Source organism: Topomyia yanbarensis, chromosome 2, assembly GCF_030247195.1.
Source record: "Topomyia yanbarensis strain Yona2022 chromosome 2, ASM3024719v1, whole genome shotgun sequence".
Lineage (NCBI taxonomy): Eukaryota > Metazoa > Arthropoda > Insecta > Diptera > Culicidae > Topomyia > Topomyia yanbarensis.
This window is the reverse complement of record NC_080671.1, coordinates 265,835,336-265,852,465: the sequence shown is the minus strand read 5'-3', so window position 1 is coordinate 265,852,465 and position 17,130 is coordinate 265,835,336. Positions and strand designations below refer to the sequence as shown.

At 42.4% G+C, this 17,130-nt stretch overlaps 4 protein-coding genes across 4 annotated transcripts in view; 1 reads left to right on the top strand and 3 right to left on the bottom strand.

Moving 5' to 3' along the window:
• Positions 1–17,130, top strand: part of LOC131683118 (uncharacterized) — a 472,644-nt gene that overhangs the window by 285,652 nt on the left and 169,862 nt on the right. The window lies entirely within an intron of this gene.
• LOC131680324 (uncharacterized protein K02A2.6-like) lies at positions 821–1,363 on the bottom strand. The gene has a single exon (XM_058961044.1). It carries the CDS (start codon positions 1,361–1,363, stop codon positions 821–823), a length of 543 nt encoding a protein of 180 aa, XP_058817027.1.
• On the bottom strand, positions 1,631–2,332 carry LOC131680323 (uncharacterized protein K02A2.6-like). The gene is made up of 2 exons (XM_058961043.1): positions 2,070–2,332; positions 1,631–2,024 (listed from the first exon to the last, which is right to left on the bottom strand). Exons 1-2 carry the CDS (start codon positions 2,330–2,332, stop codon positions 1,631–1,633), a joined length of 657 nt encoding a protein of 218 aa, XP_058817026.1.
• On the bottom strand, positions 3,289–6,040 carry LOC131680322 (uncharacterized protein K02A2.6-like). The gene is made up of 3 exons (XM_058961042.1): positions 5,460–6,040; positions 4,146–5,373; positions 3,289–4,071 (listed from the first exon to the last, which is right to left on the bottom strand). The coding sequence occupies exons 1-3, from the start codon at positions 6,038–6,040 to the stop codon at positions 3,289–3,291; spliced, it is 2,592 nt and encodes an 863-aa protein (XP_058817025.1).

Here is a 17,130-nt window from a genome sequence, read left to right as displayed (position 1 = left end):
CGATCGCGCATCAAAGTCAACGCCTGCGTAGATATATTATGTCCCACATCTCCCTTCTCTCCACTAATAAAAATGAGAAAAAAAATCTATTGGGCGATTTGGGTTTCATTGGAAACGAGCCATTCAATCATTTTGATGCGATGAATTGAATAGGCACATTTGATAATAAATGCCCAAAAACCTCGAAATAGTTTAATGTGTGCTAATTATTTACATTAACTGAATTTGTCAATAAGACCGACAGAAAACTATGCTTCTAAAGTTTCAGGTTTTCATATGTTTTATTTACAGTAGGGTTTTTACACAAAATTGCGCCACCTTTTATTAAAGTATCTTTTGTACTGTGTAAGTCCCCGACACTTGCTTACGGATCGTCTCTATATCAGGGGAATAAAACGCGAACGATAACAATTAAAACAAACTATATTTTATCGAACACATTAAAAGCACGGTACAACTTTATACAGGACGTAAACAAACTGAAACTGACAACCACAAAAACATTTCATTGATGCGCTTATCAGGCATCACACATTGACAGCTATGCTGCCGAGTTAGAGCCTAGCGCTGAACGGGGTACTAATTAATACACCGCGATAGGGTTGTCCTCAACATCTCCCCTCTTAATAAAGGTGGTACGGATCAAAACTGTTCGGCGGTCTTCGGGTTCGTGAAGAACGTCTAGGTAGATTTACCACGGATTCGACTTCGATGGCGGATTCGAATTCAGTTGATGTTGATGTTGTTGATGTCGATGACGTTGATGGGAAAGCCGAGACTTCCTGCTGTGGTGTAGACGACGCAAGCGCCGGCACTAAACCTAGCAAGGTATGCTCGGGACTGGAGACAGGTGATAAATCAGATCCGCTCGCAACAAGGGACAGTGCTGGCGTGCCAGAAGATTGATTTGGTAGATTCCAGGCACCCAACAGGTTGTCGAGCGGTAACGAATACTGACGAGAGGTGGCTTGATTGGCAGGTTGCTTTGGTATCGAGTCAACAGGTATCGAGTCAACAGGCGACTCCGGAGTTGGTTGATATGGGAACGCAGCATTCGGCGATCATCGACCCATACGTTATACATCACGTCTCCTATTTTTTCGATGATTGTTCCAGGAGCCCACTTCCAACCGTTACGGCCATAAAGCTTAGCGTAAACCGAATAGTTCCGGCTGAAGAACCTCGGTTTTGTGTGATCGTCCGACGGTGCTACTGGAGTTCGTACCGTTGGGGGACGTAGCAGCTCGAGACAGGTGCGTATTTTGCGACCAAACATGACCTCGGACGGCGACTTTTGGTCTGGCAGTGCCCGGTTGGGTGTACTTCGGTACGTTAACAGGAATATGTCTAACGCTTGCTGCATCGATCCTCTCCCCTCTCGAATTTTTGTAGCAGCCCTTTTGAACGTGTCAACAAATCGTTCAGCTTGGCCATTTGATTGTGGATGAAACGGAGCAGTTGTGAGGTGTTCGATGCCGTTTGAGGCGCAGAAATCTGCGAATTCAGCGCTCGTGAATTGGGTTCAGTTGTCGCTGACTAGTGTAACAGGCATACCCAACCGAGCAAACAACCCACCGAGAATGCTGATGGTTGCCGCCGAGGTTATACGGGACGTTTGAATGATTTCTGGCTACTTGGAGAAGGAGTCGACGGCGACCAGGTAATATTCGCCTTTGATTGGACCGGCATAATCCACGTGGACGCGCTGCCACGGAGCGGTCTGCTTGGGCCACGGCACCGGTGAAGAGTGAGGAGGTGACCTGGCTACGGTCGCACAGTGTTGGCATGCCTTGACGAAGTTGACGATGTCAGCATCCAAACAGGGCCAATACACGTAGCTTCGAGCGAGGGCCTTCATACGCTGCATACCAGGATGGCCACAATGGAGCTGTTCCCAGCATTCCTGTCTGGCTTGGAATCGCTGGATGTCGGATTCTGAATGTTCAGATTGCGGCCAACCGTGCTGAATGTGATGGTAGACTTTTCGGAGCAGTGGATCTGCTTGGGTGCTTTGTGCGACGGCTCTGAAATTGAGAGGCAAAGCTTTAACTGTATGAGATACTACCGACCTGAGGTCCTCTTCCAGGTTGATGCTGGCGATGATATAGTCCTCATCGGGTTTGACGTGCTGGTTGATCAACCTCGAGAGTAAGTCCGCGTCGCCGAACTTGTGGGTGGGCACGTACTCGATGTCAAAATCGTAGAGCAGTAGATTGAGCGCAAATCGTTGGAGGCGGTTGGCTGTGTAGACCGGTATTCCCTTTTTAGAACCAAAGATACGGAGCAAAGGCTGGTGGTCGGTTTTCAAACGAAAGTGTCGTCCGAAGAGCATTTTGTGAAACTTCGGGACGGCGAAGACGATAGCTAAACCTTCACGATCCGGTTGGCTGTAGCCTTGTTCAGCTTTTGTGAGTGCTCTGGAAGCATGTTGGACGACTTTGATTGTGCCGTTGGCAGGGTTGCCAAAATTAAATCTGTATTTATGTCCTAAAAGTTCTTTTCATCTGTATTTACTCTTCGAAAAATCTGTGTCGATATCTGTAATGAATCAGTTGAGTTGTTTAACGTTTTGGTGGATTATCAATCGAAGATATTAATTCCTGTGGTTTAAATCAGTCCATCAGGACCTGCTTACATTTTCGTCAAAAAAAAACACTACAAATCGTTCTGATATTTTGCATCCAGAAACTTGAACTTTACCGATGTGCACAATGGAAAAATAATTTTCTTCTTCATTTAATGACTTTTGTTGATATATAATGTTACATACATTAAGTCGACCAATGTAGCTGTCGAATTTTTGGACAAAAAATTGAGAATGAACAAAGTTACAGAGCATTACAATTAACGTTTCCGGAAGTAGACTTCAGCCAGGCGTTTGCTGGGTGCCAACCTGAGTGTATTACAAACCTTTACCCTTCGGAATGAGCGACCACTCTCAAAAGTGAAGATTTTTTAATTAGGCTGTCCACGCGGACGAAGTCGACATAAATAATGACTTTTACTGTGAGCCGGGTTTACCAACACTGACATTAAACTGTTAAGCAATGTTTGTCAACACGGCTGACAGTAAAAGTCATTTTAAGTCGACTTTGTCAGCGTCCGCAGCCTAATATAGAGGACTAAGCTGAGAGAGACACAGAGGAAATATTACTGAAACTAAAAAAAATATTTCTAAAATAGGTTTAGTAACATCACTTCTCAAAGATCTGTATATCTGTACATGCATGCAAAAATCTGTATATCTGCACATACCGATTCTTGGTTTGAAAATGGCTGAAAATCTGCTTAAATACAGATTATTCTGTGTTTTTGGTAACCCTGGCCGTCGGGGAACTTGTGGCTAATCGTTGCCCCGAGCCCAATGGAAGAAGCGTCGGCAGAGACAATGATCTCCCGCTTCGGATCATAATGTGTGAGAAGGAGGTCCGAGGAGAGTATTTGTTTGAAGTGCTCGAACGCTCTCTGGCACTCATCAGTCCACTGGAACTTCGCATCGTCCTTGAGAAGGTTGTCCAGCGGATATCGTAACTTGCACATATTGGGAACAAACTTGCCGTAGTAGTTGATAGCCCCCAAAAATGATCGCACACCAGATACATCGGTTGGAGGCGGCAGCTTGGATATCACTTCGATTTTGGCCGGATCTGGACGTAATCCGCGACTGTCGACAATATGACCCACGTACTGCACTTGCTGCTTGTGGAAGGTGCATTTATCGACTCGAATGGTGAACCCGAAATCCTGAATTCGTTTTAGAACAGCCCGCAAATTGCGATCGTGGTCTTCTTCAGTTTTTCCGCCGACGATGACGTCATCGAGGTAGCCACACGTGCACTGCAGACCGGCTAGCATTGTATCGATGAGCTGCTGGAAGGCACCAGGTGCGATCTTCACCCCTGGCGGGAGGCGATTGTAGGAGTAGAGGCCACGATGCGTATTGATGGTTAGCAACTTACGGTACTGTTCGTTGACTTCCACCTGCAAGAAAGCGTCGGACAAATCGATCTGGCTGAACACCTTACAGTTAGTCAGCTTGGCGAAGATATCGTCCGGTAGGGGAAGTGGATACTGATTTGGTTGGAGCGCAGCGTTAAGCCCCGTGGAATAGTATCCACAAATTCGAATGGAACCATTGGCTTTACGGACGACAACGATCGGAGCAGCCCACTCCGAATATTCGTGATGATATTCAAATTTTCCAGTCGGTCGAGTTCCTGGTCAACGGCATCATACATCGCGTACGCAACCGGGCGCTCAGGGCAGAAGACGGGTCGAACACTTTTTTTCAGCTCCAACTTCACTTTAGTTTTGCTGCACAAACCGAGCTGATCGGTGAACACGTTTGGAAAAATCGATTGCAGTGCAGCGGTTGCCGCAGGAGAGCCTGACACGTGACAGCAGAAGGTGTCCATGGGTACGGACCAAAGGTTGAAACTCTCGACTAAATCGGAACCGAGTAGATGTAGTTGTTTCTCGGTAACACGGATCAGATCACGTCGTGTACTTTCTCCGATTGTGACGTCACACTCGAATTCTCCATCGAGTGACAAAATGTTACCAGATGCTGTCTTCGCTTTGACTGTTGCTGGCAAAAGCGCAGGGCTACCGAGTTTCTGCCAACTCTCCCTGATGATGACAGTGATGTCAGATGCAGTGTCAAGTTGCAGTCGAATATCCGTTCCAGATAGGCCAACAGATACAAATCTGCGTCGCTGCTCCACGCTGCATACGTCGACCACCACCACTTTGGCTGAGACGTCTCGCTTCTTACGTCTGCTTCCAGGTTTCCGAGACTTTGCACTGTCGCAGTATCCTTCACGATGTCCGACTTGGCCGCAATCGGAGCACTTATGGTTGTCGTAACTACTGTCTCGGACGAAATGTAATGCACCGCAAAGCCAACAAGGATAACTTGGCTTCCTTCCGGTAGCACTCGAAGACAGTTGTGGTGACTCTCGGTCACGCTCGCCTAATCGCTTCCCACCAAACTTCTGTATCGCTTGCACTTGGTTGTATGGTGCCGCAGACTCAATCATCGCACTGTCGTGTTTGAGGTTGTACAGACGCTGACACTCCTCGGAGAGCTGCTCCAATGTAACGTCGTTATTGTCCTCAATTTTTGTAAGGAGACGGGTACGAATCTGGACGTCATTCTCCGATTTTAGACCACACACGTATACTAAGCATTTGGACTGTTCTTCCGTGAGCTTTCCCAGTTCAAATTCTACGCAAGTCTTGTTTACCCTACACGCGAACGCCACATGATCCTCAGTAGGATTCTTCGCGATTTGCAGACATCGGTATCGACGACTGATAACCGACTCTTTCGCTCCAAACAGGCTCTTGAGCTTGTCAACTGTCTGTGCGAAACTAAAATGCATGGGAAACTTTGGTAAAATGAAGCTTACATACTTCTCATGCTCTGCTAAACCCAACTTTCGCATTAGGAGACGAACTTTTGCCTCGTCATCCAGCCTAGCAGAGCATCCTTCTCGAAAAGATTGTCGTATCTAGAGTACCACACTGCGAAAGTGGCATTACTCTCGATCTCGAACCGGAATTCCTTGATATTGCTTGCCAAGGAGTGAAGGATCTGTTCCGGGTTCGGTGGTACTTGCACGTTTATTGACGATGCAACAGTACGAAAAAACTGTTGTTGCTGCTCGTCGGACTGTTGCTGCCGCTGTACCAGCTGAGCCATAAGCTGTTGGTCTTGGAGCTGGCTTTGAGCAAACTGCTGTTGGCTTTGAGCAATCGTCTGTTGCATCATCTGCATTATTTGCATGAGCATATCATTACTGACCTGGGGTTGCGATTGGTGGGGCGGAATGTTTGTAAACAGCTGCTGCTGAGCTGCAGAAACGGGAATGAACGGCTGCTGCTGCTGGTGTGTAGTCACAACGGGAGCGAAAAATTGCTGCTGCAGGTGGGCCGCTGGTGCGGGATTAATCTGCTGATTCAACTGCTGCCGTTGATTTAACAGTCCTGGGGGGTCAACACCATTTTGTCCGTTCAGCTCACTACCGTCATCAGCCATCGCACTCCACTTTCTTTTCTTCCGCGCGGGTGACGAAATGTTGGGTTCATTTTGTTTATCGGCGAATAAAAACTACCCACACTCGCGAGTTCTCGTCGCCACTTTTGTACCGTGTAAGTCCCCGACACTTGCTTACGGATCGTCTCTATATCAGGGGAATAAAACGCGAACGATAACAATTAAAACAAACTATATTTTATCGAACACATTAAAAGCACGGTACAACTTTATACAGGACGTCAACAAACTGAAACTGACAACCACAAAAACATTTCATTGGTGCGCTTATCGGGCATCACACATTGACAGCTATGCTGCCGAGTTAGAGCCTAGCGCTGAACGGGGTACTAATTAATACACCGCGGTAGGGTTGTCCTCAACAGTATCATTCATCCCATAAGAAATACATTGCGACGAATCGTGCGCCGAATAGCGCTACGAATCTTACTGCGACGAAAAATAATCGTCGTGTCTCCTTTGGAAAAGTACGGACAATATATCGATAAACCTCAATTTTACACATTATGATGTTCAGATCAGACATGATATATTGTCTACAAAAATTCAATAGCACACCATTACCATGATCTTTGTTTCAGTGCATCTTCATTTCTGTTGACGTCACAGTGATGTTGTTATTTTTAACAGTGTACATACAATGGATTTTCCTGGATGATCCCGAGTTTGACTCTGCAAGTGTCATCCATCATCAGAATACAGTATGGCCAGACCTCCCGATTTTTTTGCAGCTATCCGATTTTTTGGGTAGACAACTCGGCAGAGCTACCGTTATTTTCTAACTTCTAACGAAAATTATGTATTTTTCCAAACTTGATCACAACCTACAACTTATTATGTTACCTCTAAGTTTTCGCTCTAAAGTACGGCTAACCGATACCGATACATTTAGTTACTCTATAGCGAATAAGTGTTAGGAACAATAAGCACTACATTCTGGCAGCTCTGTACATTACAGACTTCAACCATAAGTCGCCTTCTAAATTAACAGTAAATAAACAGTTAAGATAGTTCTGTTATTGTGCAGTTTGTTATCTTTGTGATGTGTGGTTTTCACGAAAAAGGTTAGTGCTATGATTACAATTGATGTTTATTTTATTCTTTTTTAGCATTTTCAATCGATTCTGCTCAAAAATCAGAACGAGGAATGAGAAAAGAATTAGGTGTACAAGAAAAATTGTGGCTACAATTATTTATTCTGGTAAATGTGCGACAATTGCTGAAGATATTACTTGTCTAGAGTTTTATAATAAGCCATTTCTTCCTCGACCAATACCACGTAGTTCTGCAAGTAGTTTGAAACCCTTCGTTCCCTGGATGGTCGAATTGTTTCTATAGCAACGTTATTTCGTTCCTTTGCCCCTCGCCACTGGCAAACTTTCTTTGTTTGAGATACATGTCATCGAAGTGTTTGACCCTTGGTATCGTTCAGTAGCAAATTGCCATTCGTTTTTTCCAAAACTGTAACGTTGTGTGTCAAATTTTGAATCTCCTTTAATAAGAGAGGTTCTCTCAACAATAACGGTATCTCCTGGTTTAACACGACATTCCTTTGCACATCGTCGAGCATCTTCTCTCGCTTTTGCTTGCAGTTTCTTTTTCCTGTCCCGTGAATTCAATAGATCTTCATCGTGGTTCGTCTTACCATGGCAGAGAAGAGGGAGTCCTCGCTTAATTTTACGTCCAAGCATGACTTCTTCTGGAGGGACCTTCGTTATTGCATGAGCGGCTGAATTGTGCGCATTGACCGTGGCCTGTAGTTCCTCTTCAAAACGTGTCCTATTGCCTGAGGCAGCAGCCATTGCCTTATTAACCCATTATTGCCCAACCTACTATATATAGTAGGTGCTAAGATTAACTCCTATTACTCGAGCAATAACGCAGAACAGCCATTATCAATGAGTTAATATTGTTCCTATACTCTTCAGAATACGTTTAGAGAAGTTATAGTGTTTAAAACGGCGTTTACGATTTGATTTTATTTAATTTTCTCTTAAGGGGTTACAAATTTTTGTTAGGATGAAAAAAATCAAATTTTTGTAAATTAGATATTCTAAAACTACATACGCCGAGGAAAATTTTCTCAATTTTTTCATTGAGATCGGAATACTACAACTTGAATTACAGCTATTCATAGACCGCTACCCATTGACCACTCGTAGGCGGTGCGTAGTGTTTGATACGCTAAACCGTTGACTCGCTGCACCGACAGTAAAATTCGATTATCTCGGAGTTGTATTTTGATGAACAGTTCATTCACGGCGTTCACGATATCTCAAGAACCAATTAATCGATAAATCTGAAATTTTCACTGGTTGTTCCTTATTATATCAGCTACTTTGAGTACAAACATATTTTTACTGGAATGACCACATGTTTTTTTCCGATCGGAAAACTCAACTTGTGATGCGCGTGAAAAATAAGTTGGGCAATAATGGGTTAATTAGTTTCATGTAGTTTTCTACAAGACCGTTCTGCTGGGGAAATAGAGGAGTTGAAAAAATTGCGTATCCCTCGTTCTGTGCAGTAGTTTCTATATGCTTCACCATTGAACGGTGGCCCATTACTCGTCTTGATGCTTTTTGGGAAGAGTTAAAAACTTAATATTATATTTTAAACTTAAAAAAAAAACTTTTTATTCACTACACTACAATCATAACTAGCTTACTTGATGGTCTGACTGGGACTGGCTTGCTGCTAATCGTTGGAACTTCGATGATCCCCGCAAGTGACACGAACGGGTGTTTATGTTTTGGCTACCGTAATACTTTCCCATGAAAGTACTATCGATGTTTTGTCTAATGGTGGCTTAGTGTGAACTATAATTGCCAATAGCCTTATTAACTCTTCCCTTCTCAAAAAGACTTTGTCCTCAAAGTCTCAGAGATCGATCTTGAGTTGGCATATTAAGAAATTTTTGAATTTCTATTAACCTTTCTGGCGAAACATCTGGATATGGTGACGACTTCATTTCAGGAATTGTGTAGCTTTGTGGAATGTCCTGTGATGGTGGTGCTGTAGCTGGAATTTCTTGTTGATGTTGATTTTTACTTCTGTCTTTTTTGATTTCCAATTTTTTATAAGCATTCCAAATAATATAATAGATATAATTATGAATGAACTGGAAAAACTAATTGCTCCAAAAAGTTTTAGATTCCATTGCAATGATTTGGTTTGTAAATGTACATGTTGTAAAATACTTCTTTGTTCCAGTGTTAGGTTGGATAAATATTCTGGTGATGGAATATCGATAATACCGTCTTCTTTCACTATTAATCCTGTTGTTGGTTTGAATGTTTTACTATCAATTTTGACGAGGAAATTTGTGTATACGTTGTTATCTAAATATAATTCGCATTGATCGAATTGAATTATGAAAGATTCTTCCAGTGGTTGGACATTATCGCTGCAATTTGATTGTAGAGTAACATTGACGTTGTTAAGTAGGTAAGGTGGTGGTGCACCATATTATTTCCGAGTGGCAGCATGGATTTGTGAAAAAACGATCGACAAGTACAAATCTTATGGCATACGTTTCGTCACTAAATAGCGCGCTTGGTGAACGTCAACAAATGACGCCGTTTATTTGGATTTTGCTAAAGCGTTCGATAGAGTGCCTCATTTGCTAATGGTGGCCAAACTCGAACGAATGGGACTTCCTGAATGGTTGACACGGTGGATATTGTCGTACCTCACCGAACGCTGTGCGTACGTTCGTATCGATGAAATGAGATCATCTCCGTTTGTGATAGAGTCGGGTGTTCCCCAGGGAAGTCATCTAGGCCCGCTACTGTTTATTTTATTCGTAAACGATTTGTGCTCCACTATACAGTCCCCTAAGTACATGTTCGCGGATGATCTGAAATTCTTTCGTGTAATTGCTTCGGCAGTCGATTGCTGTGCCATCCAAGCCGATATCGATTCGCTGCTAAATTGGTGCACACTAAACGGGATGGAAGTAAACGTACAAAAGTGTAATGTGATCTCGCTCTGTCGTAACAGGCACTTAACAACGTTTGATTATAGAATGTCAACAAGCATTATCAACCGTGTAAACACAGTTAAGGATCTAGGCATTCTTCTCGATAGCAAATTGAGTTTCGCGCAGCACATTGCAATGTCTACAGCCAAAGCATATGCCGTATTGGGGTTCATCAAAAGAAACACGCAACAATTCAACGATGTATACTGCCTAAAATCGCTCTTCTGCGCACTTGTACGTAGCATTCTCGAGTACGGTGTACTTGTGTGGGCACCCTATCATGCTGTACAAATCAACCGCGTCGAACGAATTCAGCGTCACTTTGTTCGTTACGCTCTGCGGTTACTACCTTGGACTGATCCTATTCGTCTACCGCCCTATGAACATCGATGCAATCTTCTACGTTTGCCGACTCTTGCAAGTCGGAGGATAATGCTGCAACGGCTCTTCGTGTTTGATCTTCTGGGAAACAATATAGATAGCCCGGAGTTGCTGAACCAGCTCCGATTCAACGTACCGCCTAGACCGACCAGACGAACTGATTTCTTTCGGTTACCAATGTATCGTACTCTTTTTTCTCAAAACAATCCGTTCAATGTATGCTGTCGTAATTTTAATAATGTAGCTGACAAATATGATTTTAGCATTACTAAGACTACCTTTAAACATAGAATTAATATTAATTAAGAAACTGTCTGCACGAGTAACTCGAAGACCAGTAAATAAATAAATAAATAAATAAAAAGTAGGATTGTGGCTTCATTGATACGTTTGATAATACCCGTTGAATACACTTTTTCAAAAGTACTATTCGTATGTTGCATTCGAATTAGTTTGTTGATGCATTGATTTGGGTCTTTTAATATTTTTGAGTTGCAGATATAAAAATCGTCGTCTTGTATACATTCATTGTTGAATTCATAAATTGTTGTTGCATTGGACAGGATGCAATTTGAATTTAGATGTACTCCTTTCTCGTTTTTGACTAAAGAGTCTATAAATTCGTAATCATAAATTTCCGAAGATAACTGAGGTATTTTTAATATACACATAATGTGTGTATTATTCATTGTCACTTGGGCTGTTGATTTTGATAGTAATTTTTCAAATGTCGTAATGAGAATGTTTTGTTTTTCCAGAAATGGTTTCATCTTAACATAATCAGCAATCGATAACATTCTGCTACTTGGAATGCCATGTTTTGCTAGAAGAATCGCATCTTCTAAAACTTCTAATTGATGTTGAACGCTATCCATATTCAATATTGTTATCAGGATGTTGGTTTCTATCTGATGTTCCAATTTTGTTTTAAAATCTAATTCGAGAAGATCGTTCGTTGTTTTGCTGATAAGTTGAATTCTCGTATCTATTGCTTTGATGAGAAGAATCTGTTGATTGTTGTTGTTTATTAAATTATTCGTGGTTTCATTGATGATTCGGAAGTCTTCAGCGTCAGGTGATCCTGCAATCCATTTTCATACGGTTCCAATACTATCCCAGCGTTTTCTTCTATGAATAATTGGTTTTAATTTATAATATGTATTATATGTGATGTGTTTACTGTGTGTGATGGTGATGTGATCCGTTGCGTTGAAATTAAACCCTCATTTATTCGTGATAAATAGTAATTTTCGCCGCGAAACTTTACCAGCGGATGTGTGAAAAAGTGTTCTCTCTGGTGAAATAGTTTGCTTGAAAAATCGACGGTTATCTACGCAATCTGAAGTGAAAAACACATTTGCATTATCTGTTGGACCGGTAAAACAATAGCCAACCAGTGATTAGTTGTTTGGTTTGCTTCGTTAGCCCGTCTCGGGGCGGAGCAGAGAAGAGCGTGAAGCACCGATAGCGATATTATGACCACTGTTCTATGCAGTGCGTGTGCGAATAAAATTTCATCAGCGAATGATCGTGTTTACTGTTTCGGCGGCTGCGATCATATCCTGTATGAAAAATGTGCCGATCTGAATACCGCCAGTGCAAGTGCCCTGAAAAGCAATAATGCATTACGATATATTTGCTTTGACTGTCGTAAAAAAGATGGGTGGGTAATGTCTGCGACATAACCGGAGAGATGTAGAATACATAAGGAACACGTTCTTTAAATATTTTGATACTCATTGGAATTTTCGGACAAAAGGTGATTTGGGCGAGGAATATTTCAAATTATTCTTTACAAAAATGAAGGTGGTCCTTAAAAGGACCGGTTTTGTTGGCGTTGTTGGCCTTGGTGAGGGAGATGGCTAACGATGAAATGAATTGTTAGCATGAGGAAGTCGCATAGTCCTGGCCAATGGCAGAACAGATAATAATTGATTCCTGAAAATCAATTTTTCTTTATTCATGTAAAATATACATACTTACAAATCTAATAGAAGATTCCTGGTCAAATTTCTGAATCATTAGTGCGAACATTGTGTAGTTTGGTTAAGTACAATGAAAGTTACAAACTTTCCAAACTCGACCTTCTGTTCTTTCCGAAATATTGAAATGGGGTGTCTATATTAAACCGTTAGTCGTGGTCACAATAAAAAAAGATGGGTGGGTAATGTCTGTGACATAACCGGAGCGTCGTGATTTCAATTCGAGACGTTAATTTAAATCTAATAATATTCAACAGAATCACGTTTGAATGGGAAATTTTCAAATAATTCTCTATGGTAATAATGGTGGTTCTGAAAAGAACCTTTGGTATCGGCGTTGGTGTTGATGGTGATGCGCTGGATCGTTGGATATTTTTGGCATGATAGTTACGTGCCTGGCGAACTGTTTTGTAGCCTCGAACAAAACGACAAGACTGGCTTCTTCGGGTACCATTACGGCTGAACTTTATAAGCTTAGCTCGACTTTGAAATCCTGCACAATCTCACGAATCAGACACTAGTAGGGCCATTTTGTTTGCTACTAGCACGGAGCTGCACAAAAAAACCAATTAATGCAGTTAGTTCACGGGGGCTGCCAAAAAGCTTGAATAGAAGCATGCGACTTCAACGTTTCTCTTAAACACATGCAACAACACATTCGTTTTGGTAATACTGATAATAACAGTAGAAAGGAATGGAAAAGCAGTGCACGAAACGAGCGAGAGGATAATTTCAATTTTTGTTCCGTGTGCAAGCTACTTCTTTCCACACAACGTATTATGTTGCTTGTTGAAAATTTGCTACACACCTTAAAATGAAAGTTTCAGTTTAACTCTCACTAGAACACAATTGATTGGTCCTGAAAAGAACCGTTGCTTTTATTGTAATTTACGCCCACTCCCACAAACCGACCAAGTAGGCATCACTGGCTTCATTACGGCTGAGTTTTGTAAGCGTAGCTCGACTTTGAAGTAATACACAACCTTACGAACCAGACGCTGGAATGTTAGCCAGCGGATTAGTTGCTCCGTTGCCCTTTAGTTGGGGCGAAATACTAGCACGGCGACAGTTCCTGATCGGTAGTTGGTTGCGATGGGCCACCAGTAGCTGGGGCACTTTTGCGGACCGTCATCATCGCCAACTGCTTTCCTCCGGTGGACTGGCTGCTTGCTAGTGCTTGAACGAATACGAATGATGAGAGAAACCGACCGACCAATATTCATATATGAAAACACGAGAAAGCTCTACTATCGCTCGTTTTCGTGCCATTCCTGTGCCTTTCCTTTCCGTTCGGCTACCAATACTAGCATAACCAAAACGAATATTCTGTCTTTCCATCGCCTTCAATCTAGTGGCCAGTGCTAGCAAACTTGCATGTTCAGTTTTTCAATAACAACATTTCTCGACAAACATATGATTAGGGCCTAAAAGCCAACTGTCAAAATTCGCTTTGAGTGGAAATTCCGGACAAACCGTTGATCGCCAATCCCAGGTGTTGGTAGTAAACAAAAGAGAAAAGTTTTCTCTTTCATTAACTGCTACGAACTGTGTTTGGCCATTAAAGATTTGTCCGGAATTTCCTTTCAAAGAGAATTTTGACAGTTGGCTTTTAGGCCGTAATCATATGTTTGTCGAGATTTTCAATATTTTCAAAGAATGTTGCAGATTTGAAAAGAAGGAAGGAGAAGATTTTCACAAATTTAAATTCTTTTGTCTTATTTGTTAGCGCTGATAAAGGCTATTTAGTTTGCTACTAGCAAGGAGCTGCGCAAACAAATCGATTTATGCAGTTAATCAACGGAGGCTGCCAAAAAGTTCGAATAAAAGCATGCGACTAGTGTACTTTGCGTATTCTATATTTTATTAATACTAGAGAGGATCAATAAAATAATTCAAATTGTTATAGCGACATGCAATTGTGGCAACACTGGCCATGAGATGGTGGGAGAACACGCACATTCGTTTTAGTTATGATGGTAGTAGCAGCAGAAAGGAGTGGAAAAGCAGTGCACGAAAACGAGCGAGAGAGGATAATTTAAATTCTCTTTCTTTCTTTCCACACATCGTATTTCTTATATAGCTTTCTGAAAATTATTTGTTATACACCATAAAATGTAAATTTCAGTTTAACTCTTATTACAACACAATTAATTGGTTCTGTAAAGAACCGTTTATTGTTTTATTGCGGGAGCATAATTCAGACGCACTCCCCGCGGACACGGTGAGCCACAAAGAACTATTTTGCATCCTCGAACAAACCGACCAAGTAGGCATCGTTGGCTTCTCGGGGCATCATTACGACTGAGCTTTGTAAGCGTGGCTCGATTTTGCAGTCCTGCACAATCTCACGACCCAGACGCTGGAACGATAGCCTACTCTGTTGCCCTTTAGTTGGGGCGAAATTCTTGCAGTGCGACAGTTCCTGATCGGGTTGCGATGAGTCACCAGTAGCTGGGGCACTTTTCCGCCGTCGTCATCGCCAACTGCTTTCCTTCGGTGGACTGGCTGCTTGCTAGTGCTTGAACGAATACGAATGATGAGAAAAACCGACCGACAGATATTTATATAATCGCGCTAATATGCACTACTATCGCTTTCTCGCTCGTTCTCGTGCCGTCCATGAGCCTTTCCTTTCCGTCCGGCTTCTAATGGCCTAACCAAAGGAATATGCCGTCTTTCCCCCACCAACTGCTCTCGTCAAGCAACCCAATGCGAATAATCATAAAACAAACATGTAGTGGACCTATATATAAACTTTTCATTATTTTATTGTTCGGTTGGTCCACCATTTTGACGGCTCTGTGCGGGATGGGCTGAAAATTTTCACTTTTCCGAGTCGTTTTCGAAAGATTTTTCAAAAACACAATTTTTTGTTATTAGTGCATGTTATACATACTTCAAATTTTAATACAGCATAGAGGAACATATTTTCAACAAATTGGCCTAAAAATCAAATCATTCTGTTAAGTATGATAAAAGTTATTAACGTTCAAAATCTGACGCGGCACCGCAGCCGATATTTTGAAACGGGACCCCTATATTGAAAGCTTAAATGTATTCTATATTAAAACAGTCTTGTTTGAATGATGTGCTGAAAAAGTGTCGGGAACTACAGAACGCGGTTTCTGAATTGCAGAAGGCACAACATGAGCTGACACACAAGTTAGTGAATGAGTGTGTGGGCAAAATCGACAACAACATCAAGCAACAACTTTCGGACTTTCTCCAGCTTATGAAGCAATCGCTCGTGAATTTGAATACCAGTGAAAATACAAATACCCTGTCATACGCAAGTGTCGTTCAAGCTTGTGTGAGCGACCCAGCATCAAACAGAAAAAGGAAAAGTCCCATGATATCTGCTGGCGATTGTCCGGTGCATAAACAGTCCACTCCTAATGACAGCGATATTTTGGAAATAGGCCAACTGCGGTCGGGTAAACGTCGATGTCTAACTGTGTGAAGTGATAAAGTTTCCAACGAGAACACCCCCAAGAGTGTACCCGTCCAGAACATTGCAGAAACACTCTCAGTAAAGTCTAATGCAATAGTAAAGCGAGAGCGAACAGTAGTCATTAGACCTACTGAGCACCAAGACGCGACTGTAACAAAGAAAGACATCCAAAGCAAGCTCGACCCTGTTATGTTGGGTGTTAAAGAAACCTTTTTTCGATCCAACGGTGAAGCAACGGTTAGATGCGATTCCCAAGAATCAGCGCTTAAACTGCTTAGTTCAGTAAAAGCAAATCTGTCTGGAAAGTACGATGCTGACGTTCAAAAAGCTCTGAAACCCAGAGTAAAAATTGATGGTTTCACTGACGATATCACTGCGGAGAATTTCGTAGAAAAATTGGTAAAGCAAAACAATCTTTCGGAGTCTGCTAACCTAACGGTGATACGAGTTGTGCGAAACGAAAAACACACAGACAATCCTATGTCTGCTGTTCTTGAAACCGATGCCAAAACCTTCGAAGAACTGATAAAGCTGCAACGTGTCAACTTAGGTTGGATGCGCTGCAAAATTACTGAATGTGTCAACGTGTTTCGCTGCTTTCGGTGTTCTGAGTACGGCCATAAAGCTGAAGCATGCACGAAGCCCCCATGCTGTCCAATTTGTGCCGAAGGACATAAGTCAGAAAAATGTGTTTCAACCTTCCTAAAATGCATAAACTTCCACAATGCCAATACTGCGAGAACTGATGCTTACCAAATACAAGTAGATCATGCCGCCTGGAGCTCTGAGTGTCCACTGTACCAAACTCGTCTTCGGCAGTCACGTCGAATCATTGACTACAATACCTAGCAACTAACACAACACCGTGAAACCGGTTTCGTTGTTCGTCAAATCATCCCTCCGGTCAAACGACAAATCAACCACAGCAACCATGATTTTATATCCCTGACATTCCTTCCTGACAACGGATCCGGTTTATGTCTATCAGTTTCTTCTGTGACAGCGACGCCATCGGAGAATGAATATTGGTTAGAACAACGAAGCAGCAACGATGGCGACCTCATCTGGCCAGATCCACAATTGCATCTTACCGACGGGTGCAATCAGTCCGATTCCTCCAACTACGTTCACCTGCTCTCCACGGGACTTGTGTGTTATGGCAGCGACCTTTCCCGGTCAGGTAAAGCCAAGGAGGGTATATGTCCTCCCGAAGCTACTCACGATACTACGCACCTTAAATTAGATCCACAATTGCAGCTTGTTGACGGATGCAATT

What these genes read in the sequence shown, in the direction of transcription:
- LOC131680324 (XM_058961044.1), bottom strand. Translation starts at nt 1,363, where the DNA reads ATGCAGCAAGCGTTAGACATATTCCTGTTAACGTACCGAAGTACACCC.
- LOC131680323 (XM_058961043.1), bottom strand. Translation starts at nt 2,332, where the DNA reads ATGCTCTTCGGACGACACTTTCGTTTGAAAACCGACCACCAGCCTTTG. An exon ending in AACCTGGAAGAGGACCTCAG is followed by an intron (nt 2,025 to 2,069) that starts GTCGGTAGTATC and finishes TCTCAATTTCAG; the next exon opens with AGCCGTCGCACAAAGCACCC.
- LOC131680322 (XM_058961042.1), bottom strand. Translation starts at nt 6,040, where the DNA reads ATGGCTGATGACGGTAGTGAGCTGAACGGACAAAATGGTGTTGACCCC. An exon ending in GGCTGGATGACGAGGCAAAA is followed by an intron (nt 5,374 to 5,459) that starts GTTCGTCTCCTA and finishes CATGCATTTTAG; the next exon opens with TTTCGCACAGACAGTTGACA. An exon ending in TGCTCCGATCGTTGTCGTCC is followed by an intron (nt 4,072 to 4,145) that starts GTAAAGCCAATG and finishes CAACCAAATCAG; the next exon opens with TATCCACTTCCCCTACCGGA.